Source organism: Pongo pygmaeus, chromosome 1, assembly GCF_028885625.2.
Source record: "Pongo pygmaeus isolate AG05252 chromosome 1, NHGRI_mPonPyg2-v2.0_pri, whole genome shotgun sequence".
NCBI lineage: Eukaryota > Metazoa > Chordata > Mammalia > Primates > Hominidae > Pongo > Pongo pygmaeus.
The window spans coordinates 48,208,862-48,218,128 of NC_072373.2; the positions used below are offsets into that span (position 1 = coordinate 48,208,862).

At 53.5% G+C, this 9,267-nt stretch overlaps 1 protein-coding gene across 1 annotated transcript in view; it reads right to left on the reverse strand.

Annotated features, from left to right (window-relative positions):
• The window catches only part of PKP1 (plakophilin 1), a 49,690-nt gene extending 41,467 nt beyond the window's left edge, over positions 1 to 8,223 (reverse strand). Inside the window, exon 1 of the mRNA XM_054462619.2 lies at positions 7,815 to 8,223. Coding sequence (XP_054318594.1) covers positions 7,815 to 8,016 — 202 coding nt within the window. The 5' untranslated portion in view covers positions 8,017 to 8,223. The remainder of the gene's footprint in view (positions 1 to 7,814) is intronic.
• Positions 8,224 to 9,267: the final 1,044 nt, after the last annotated feature.

The window sequence follows — 9,267 nt, forward strand, 5'->3', positions numbered from 1 at the left end:
AGCAGGTATTTCTCACCAAAGGTCAGGTGTGGGTCAGCCAGCTGCTTCTGGGTGGAAAATTTGGGGTGGTGACAGACAGAACTCTATGGAGCGCCGGGGAGGCCTCCTGCTATGAGAAGCAGCCCCCAGGGGCTTGCACCAGGGCCTCTTTGCCTGTCTTCTGGGAGAGAACCTGTCAGCATGACGCTGCTCTCACCCTGGGTCATCAGATGAACCATCTCCTCCCGCCACACCCTGCACCTGCCTGCCTCCCTCTCATACACTCTTCTCTGTGTGAAGGTAGAGGCCTCTCTGCCATGGAGGTGGCAGTGGACACACAGACACATGGAGGAAGAGGCCAGAATGCCCTACAGTTCCCAAAGCCAGTCCCCATGTCCAGCATGAACTCTGGTAAAGGCAGATGTGACTGTCACTCACTTGTGGCCTGCAGGCCCTTCCAGGCAGTTCCTGAAGGCATCTCGTAAGACCTGTCTATAGTTGGGGTCTGTTTGGCTCTGGCGAGAATGAGGGTAACATCACACCTGCCTGCACTGCTAATCTGGCAGAAGGTGACAGTATTTGGGGTGGAGGTGGTGAAAGAGGGGAGAAGTCCATAGTTGTCACACACCTGAAATCACAGCTCGCAGTGTGCCAGATAACCAAGGAGTACTGGGGGCAGGTGCGCTCTGTCTGTAAGAGCACTGCTCCCACAACAAAAGTGATTTTCCCCTCTCTTGACCCTGGGGTGTCTGGCTGGTAAGCAATGCGCTCTAAAAGTCAAGTTCAACAGCAAGAGCATGGGCTTCTAATGAGTGTAATGGTGCTAGCTCACTCTTCCACTTGGTCCCCGATGTCTGTAGAACGCACTTCTAGGAAGCCTTTCCTGATGAATGACGCCTACTCCCATCTCCATCTCACGCCCATACAAGTCTCCACCACCATGTACTTTGGACATTCTCTGAAGTGCGAACCATGTCTTTCTTTCCCTGGGATCTTGAGCTCAGGGCACTGCCCCAGCTGGGTCTGGGCCTGACTGGCCTGAGCTGACTGTTTGTGTCAATGACCTCTTCTCCCTTGCCCAACCCTTGTGGTGAACGTGCTCTGATGCCTGGTGCTTAGAGGCTTAGAATGGGGTCAGGCTCTCCTCCCACTCAAAGAGGTCCCTGGTGAGTGGGGTAAACCAGGAAGAAAGGAGGGCTGCTGCAGCTCTCAAATACCCAAGGCCACCTCCTTGAGGAGGATTCTTTGTTCCTGGGGAATGGGTGAGGGGCTAGTCCCCAGCTCACCCCACAGAATCACTCCTACCCTCCAGCTAAGCATCTGCTTTGCCCCTCTTCTCCCCAGATGGGTGCATGCACCATGAGCAGGGATGTGGTGGCTTCTCAGTGACACTGACAGTGTGCCCAACCTGTGTGCCATCCTCAGGAAGCATCTGCCCACCCACAGAACCCCAAGGTCAAGGAGCAAGTGCCTCAGAGCATCTGCCACTTTCCCAGATATACAAGCAACACAACCTGCTCTGTCCACATAGCTTGTCTGATTTTACATCCGTGTTTTAGGGTGTAAAACCATCTCAGAAAATCTACCGCTCAGGTCACCAGTGTCCTGGTACACTGCTTCCCTTTGGTGCCTTAGACAATGACAGGCTGATTCTTTCTTGTGTCATCGGTGCAACTCAAGCTTTCTCACCTACAAAACCTTTGAAACTGGAGGTGGCTCCTTCTTTAGGATGAGTGGAAATCTCTCTCCAGAAGGGGCAGGTGAGCCTTTGCAGGGATGACTCATCCTCTTCCACCTCCAAGCTTTCAAATAGGTCACACTTACTGCACCTGAAACATTCTTTCTCTTCTTCTCCAACCCTCCCCCTGATTCAAAACCTTGCACAAAAATCAGCTTCTCCTAAAGATGACCCCACCCAGCTCTGAGCACTCCAAACTTGCCAGCATAACCACGTCAGCACTCAATCCAGCGGCTGACTCTGCACTGGCTTGTGGGCTCCTTGGAGTGTGGCTTCTGTACACTGTGTGTGTGCGTGTGTGGGTGTGTGTGTGTGTGTGCACTCCTCCCAGAAGGTAGGGCCTGGGTCTCCCCCAACCAAGCTGGGAGCTCCCTGAAGCAAGAAGTCTTCACCTTTGGTGGATTCACACTCCACACCCCCAATCCCAGGCCCAGGTTCTACATAGAGAAGGCTCTCAGGACATTAGCCTTCCTGCAGACAGAGGTCATAGGGAAACCCGCTTTCTCCACTTTCCCTCCCCTCAAATCCTTCTCCTTTGTCACAGGGCAAGCTGCTCAGAACAGATTCTTGCTGACTCTGTCTCCCTTAAGGCCGATGCTTCTTCTAGCATATTCTACATTTGAATAAAGCCCACCTGTCCTTCAGCATGAAAAGCTTGAGAAAGGAAGCTCATTTTCTTTTAGTCTTGAAAATGCCTTTACTTCACCCTTTGAAATCTCTTTCACTCATGGTGCCCAGAAAAGCTAGGCCCACAGCAATAGGAATTTGAATGAGAAAACAAGAACTGCCAGGAAGCTACTGCTGAGACAATACCCTCAGAGGTGTTTCGGAGTGGGCAGGAGTGGACTGTGTCTGTGGGATGGTTCCAGCTCCTGGAGGGAGGACTGGCCGGCCAGCCTCCTGCCCCCTCTGCTGGGCTGCTGGGAGCACCGTGGACATGCCTCCCCACTCAGCAGCTTCTAGGAGATGGGGAGGGCAAGGAGTTCAGCACAGCCTCACCGGGCACTTTGGTGTGGCTCTTGATCTTTTCCTGGGTGTACGTACTGAACATAAATGCTGAAACAAACTGGGTTGCTGTGGCCTGTGTTCTCTCTTCTCCCTCTCCAGCCCATGTGACTCCCTCAGGCTCTGCTGGGACGCGTTCAGACCCGGCTCTGCCACGATCCTGCTGCTCTTTCGGCAGATCTGTTCATGGCAACCACCAAGCCTGAGGACTGGGCAGAGTGTGGGAGCATCCTGTGGGGACAGGATGGGCGCAAGGGGGCAGGGTGGTGGGTTAGAGTGGGCAAGGGTCGATGGGTTCAGGTGGGGTTCAGAGTCAAAGGCTCTCACCAGCAACTATTACATTAGGTGTGCGTGTGCATGTGTGTGTGTGTGTGTGTGTGTGTGTGTATGAGAGAAAGACATGGGTGATCCCCCATGCTGGATCTATGTGAGTGAAGGACAGGGACTAGAACAGTGATTCTCCAACTTGGCTACACATGAGAATCACCTGGGGGTTTCTGAAGCCCTGATGCCTGTGCCATCCTTCATACTCACTAAGTCAGAATCTCTGGGGGTGGGACTCAGGCATTTGCGTTGTTTTAAACTTCCAGGTGATTCCAATATGTAGCCAAGTTTGAGACGAGTGGATGAGAAGACTTTTTGATATGTTAGGATGTTTACAAGAGAGACACGATGAGTGGCATGCCTTCAGGGGAAGAGCTTTTTGGCAGAACAGCTGCTGGCGGTCTGGGCAAATGGTTTGCAGAGCTAGAGAGTTATAAAATCTATTTCCAAAGAGTGTTACCATTGCAAAGCAATCTGGAGATGATCTAATCCAACTTCTGACAGCTGCAGAGACCCAAAGAGAGGCAGCGACTTGTCCAAGATTGCACACCAGGTAGATGCCAGGCTGGGCTCCTGACACAGCACAGCTGCGAGGACTCACATGTACACACACATAACATATGTGTGTGCATGTTATGTGTGTGTACGTGTGTGCATGTGTGGGTGTGTGGATTCATGTGTGGGGTGTATTGTGTATACATGCGTATATGCATGTGTGACCTATGTGTGTATACATGTGTGCGCATGTGTCCAGCGTATGCCTAGAAGGAACTTCACATGAAGATATCTAACATTCCTCCATTTTATTTTGTTCAAACATTACACATCTTCTAAGGGTCACGGCCCATTGCAGAAGCGCTTCCCAGATTTCTAAACCTAGAACAATTGGCACATTGATACTTACAATGGTATGGGGTGGGGGGAGGAACTTGTACTTTTAAAAAATCTCTGCCAAGGAGCAGGATCCAGAGAAGCAGCATTTGCTGCGAAACACCCTGGAATACCCAGCATTTTTGCATGTGTTGTAACAGGCCAACGGAAATTCTGGCTAAAACTCCAACTTCAAGCCAAGATACATTGTAAAGAAACAAGAATTGGTTGATTTGCAGTTTAATTAGTATGTTTCGCCAATGGAACAAGCTAAAGCACACATAGCCATTACCATCTGCAATCTCAGCTTCGGTCCCAAGAAAACAACCCCAGAAGTGATGTCTGTGGTCAGGAAAGGACAACTTTCTAGAGACTCTAATGAGCAGAACATTCACTCGGGCAGAGGCTCATGCTGAGACACAGTCAAACACAAATACAAAAAGCCATCAAAGTGGGGGCTCCTGAGGCGAGCTCCTTCACTGTGCAGGCTGCGGAGTTCGTGCAAGCATGCCCCCCTCTCCCCTGAAGAGGGCTGAATAGACATAGGAACTACAGAAAGGGAGCAGGCACCTCCCCTGGCCCAATGTTGCCTCCAGCCCCTATCTCTGATGAGAGAGAAATAGAGGCTTAGCAATTTTAGATGGGAAACAGTACTTCTATGAAGAAGGGAGAAAGAGAATTTCAGGCCAAAGGCTGAAATAAAAAATCATAGATGGCTAAGCAGGCAGTGAGACAAAGCAGGCAATGGTGCTGGTGTTGTCAGGACTTCCCCGGAAGGAGACAGGACAGGTGAAAGGAAGCTCCTTTCACTGAGCTGGGTATGATCTGTGTTCACAGTGGTGGGGGAATGCTTGGGTTAGGGCAAATGAGATTCAGGTTCAGCTTTAGGAAGAAATTCCAAGTGAAGTTATAAAGATCTGGAAGGTGGATAAGTGTTTCCTTCCCCATCCTCAGGGAGGTCATTTCCCTAGCAAAGATCTTTTGCTGGGTGGTGACATCCCCCTCAGTTTCCCCTTGCCTCCCACACAGTCTGGGAAGAAAAGGAGGCCAGACACCCTGAGGCACACAGGGACAGCCTGAAAACACAGGGGAGTTCAAGATGGGTAGGCAGGTTCAGAGCAACCCCCTTCTGCAAGGTCTCCAAGGCCACAGAGGCCACCTTCTTTCTGCCCAGGGCCTTCATGACCAGGGCGAGGTGACTGTCTGATCTGTGGCATTTCAGGGAGGGCATGAGTGCAGACAGGCATTTGGTGCCAGGCTCCAGGGGCCCTTCTTCCAGCCCTCAGTGGCTCAATACTCCCTCAGTGACAAGAGAGAAAAGAGCACTAGTGGAGAGGAACTGAGAAGCCACTTCTATCACAGGACCAAGGATGGCTGGTCCTGACTGTCCTTCCTGGGGTACAAGGAGCAGTGGCTACTCTTCCAGGCAACCTGTGGGGTATGGCTGGCCCTTCTTAACTAGGGAAACTTTGGATGGGATTCAAGGGGCTCAAGAAGACCCTAGGCGAACTGACTCTGCTCTTGGAAGAGACTAAAGGAGAATTTGAATCTGTCCAGGGGGTGAGGGAAAACGCCTGGGGCATGGTCCTTCCACAGCTACCAGCTCATTCCATTCCAGGAACCAAGGCAGGCTCCTGACAGGTAAACCAGCATAAGAAAGAGGGAGCAGAGTGAGTAGAGGTGGCCGCAGAGCAAATAGGGGACGCTTGGGCGTTTCTGATGGAGAGGACAAGGAAATCTGATGAAAACTAAGCCAGATAAACCAGAAACACCAGCTCCAGGTGACCAAACCGCCTCTTCCAGCAAGGATGCCTCTGGGGAAATCAGCCTCCTTTAGGAACCTCCGCAGAGTCTGAGGGTAGAGGGGACACGCCCACAGTGCCAGACCTTGGAGTTTCTGGAGAGGTAGCCATCAGCATCAACCCTCCCCCATTGAAGCCCCCTGGGGGACCTTGGGAGGAAAAACAAAGAGGGAACAAAGGAGACCTTATCAGACAGAAGCTCCCTACAAAGACCAAGCCCAGAAAGTGCACTTCTTGCTGACAGACACCCAGCCGATGTCCCAATAGGTGGGAGGAAAAAGGGGTCCTTGGGGCACCCAGGACTGGTTTGAGTTTTCTGGAGTTGTGAGCCAAGAGCTCAGGCTGGGATGGAGTGGGAGTGGGAAGGGGACAGCCAAGTCTTGTGCAGAGAGAAGAATAGGTTGAGCTGTGCTCTGGGCTGTAGCCAGAAATGGGGGCACTTTGTTCTTCCAAACCTACTTCTAAAGAGGCTAGGAGGCACCTACCAAGGCACCAAATAAAAGGGAAGGAGGCAAGTGCTCTGGAGGCGGCATGACCTTGAGTGGAAATGTGACGAGAGGAGCCTGGAGCCCACACAAAGGCAAAGAGCGCACAGAGAACCAAAGGCCTTTAGGTCTGGGGCCCAGGAAGTCCTCTGCCAGCCATTTTCCTTCCCTGGGCTCTACAAGGGGCCACTCAGGAATGGGGGCTAGGGAGTGGGTGGGGGGACAGAAGCCACAGGTAGAAAGTGTGAGGTGTGTGTGTGTGTGTGTGTGTGTGTGTGTGTGTGTGTGTGTGGTGGGAGAAGGGCCAGGGTCAGTTTCTTTTGTCTCTTTCCACCTTGTTACCCGCTGCCCCTCACTTTCTCCTAAGGCCTGTCTTAATAAATAAGTCTTGGTTGACCTGTACTGGTTGGTAGTGGGTAAAGTCTTTATTAGCATTTTACTAAACTTAGCTAAATAAAATAAGTAAATAAATAAACAAGTGGAATCTTTGATCACTTGTGTGTCATTCTTACCAGGCATCCTTTGTATTGAAGTGTTTATTTGGTCTATAAACTCTCCCCTGTCAGGTACTGCCCTTCCTCCTTGAGTTTCCTGGGTGCTGCCCCTTTCTCCCAGGTTCCCTTAGTCATGGGATCTGGCCTCTCGGAGGCTGGAGGAGGGGGTGACAGGCCCGGGATCCAGCTTGGAAAAGTGACCGTGAGGGCTCAGCTGGAGGTCCCCCTGGGGCCTAGGGGGATTTCCAACCTGCCATTCCCTACTCTCCCCATGAGACACTTGTTTCTACCTAAGCTGGGTGGGGTAAAAAGAATCCAGTGGGAAAGAGGATTTCTGCATTGGCTATTCGGGAAAGAAAGCATCCCTGATCCCCTTCCCTGTCGTCAAGGGACCCACTGGCCATGAGGCGGCCTTCCGACTAGGCTAGCCTCTTTCAGGAGGCTCCCGATAAAGTGCCCTGGAGTTCCAGGGCCTCGTCCCTGCTCCCTGTGCCACTTCCCCGTCCCGCAGCGCCTCTCCTGAGCTGCACTCCTGTCTCAGCGACTCCCTCACCCCGCTCGCGGATACACACGCACGGCCCCACAGGGACTGGGGTTCCCCTTGGCCTGGACGCTGGGCATCGGCCGCCAGCTGAAGGCCAGGAGATCAAGCCCAGAAAGGGTGAAGGGTGGCCCACAACCGTTTGCGAGCACGGGTACCATGGGCCCCAGGACAGCCGGGGCGAGACAGGATGCAGGGCAGATCCCTAGAGCAGCATCCGAAAGAGAAAGCCATCCAGACCCAGGGCTCAGGGACAGGAGAACCGCTCGCGGGGGACCCTCAACCTCCTGGCACGCTAGGAGATGCTCCTGGCTGTGTCCCGGTGAACCACCCATCCTTGCCCACTAGCGCGCCATCGAGCTCTTGGGGCCGTCGAACCAGCCTCTGGTCGCGGTTCCCCCTGCTCTGAACCGGCTGGGAGCTCGGCTGCTCGCACTAGGCGCGTAGACCCTGCCTGCGGCCGGCAGCCCCTCGCCTCCCCTCATCCTCGGGGATGCGTGCGTCCCTTGGTCCCCGCCACTGGGCCAGGGCGCTCTGGAAAGGGGAGCACCGACCACGCGGGGGCCGAGCCTTTACCTCGATTGGAGTGGCTCAGGGTGGACGACTGGGAAGACTTGGACTTCTGCCGCTTGACGGTCATCATCACCTGCTCCTGCACGCGCTGCCTGCCAGACGTGCCTGTTTTCATCTTTTGGTCCGACGGCAAAGCCAACGTGGAGTTGTCCTGGTCCTGGAAGCATTCGTACGCCAAGGCGGTCTTGAGCGGCGAGTGGTTCATGGTGGCGGGAGGCAGGTGGCGCGCGGCCGGGGCCTAGGAGAGCAGAGAGGCGAGGCGAGGTGCGGTGCAGCAGGCGGGCAGGAGCGTGCTCTTCTCGCTCTCAGCGGCTCCCTACTGCCATAGAGTGCGTGGTCCGCCTGAGGGCTCCCGGCAGCTGCTCCTGGCGCTTCCACCCTGGTTCGTCCCTCTCTGGCACTGGCGAGGCCCGCCCTCCGTCAGACAGGATATACCACCCCTGCCCTGCACCACCCACTCCACCGGGCCGCGCGCTGCTGCCGCTCAGACGCGGAGCTGCAGGGCACTGCTGCTGCGGAGCCAGCGCTCTTGGGGGCAGGGCTGCGAGTCCCCTGTGTGGGACGCTGGGCGCCTTCCTGCTCGCTCTTTTTTTCTCTCCCTTCCCTCTCCCCATGAGCAAGAAACGTCGCAAGCCTTGAGGCCCCAGGGAGACGCCCCTCTGTCCTGTTCTGCCGGCTCACTGAGAAAGCATGTGCTCAGCTCAGGAACCGAGGGAGACCTCTCTCTAGGAAAGAAAGGAGTCTTTCTTGACCAGGCTGCCCAGGAGAGCCAGGCGTCCATCTCCCTCTGTACTGAGGTCATGGCATAGACCAGCCCTGGCGGTGGAGGCTCCCGGGCTGATGGCAGAACCATAGCTCTTGCTCCAAAGGAGTGCTCCATCTTATGGGGGTAACCCAGTCTACTCTAAAGCAGCTTCCCCTGAAGAAAGTGGGGTAGGGGCAGGAAGGCCACATCAAGGAGCAGACTTGAGATATCAGACCACACAGTGGGTATGCCTTGGTAAAACTGGTGGTTATTTGTTGTTCATGAGTACACCCCGGTAAAACACCACGTGAAAGCGGATCCTCTCTGAAACTCCACTATAGCCTCTAAAACAATGCCTGGCACACATAATATTAGGCACTCAATAAAAAATATTTTAAATAGGTGAATACATGAATGCTAGTTAATTTAAGGTAAATTAAATCTAACTTGGATCCTAACCAGATCCTCACTGAAAAATTGAAAAGCTGCTTTACCCTGAAATTTCACTCTGGACTTATTATGCTGGGACCACTGTGTGCATTCCCCCATATACACTCACACCCCTGCGGACACATGTGCAGTGAAGCTTCACTCATGTAGCATCCTCTCCAGGCGTGGAGGGAGCCCACATCAGTGAATTTGGTGTGTAACAGGAGCTGAGTGTTTTTTTTTTTCAAGTATTTACTTTGATGGAAGTCTTTCTAAAAGGTA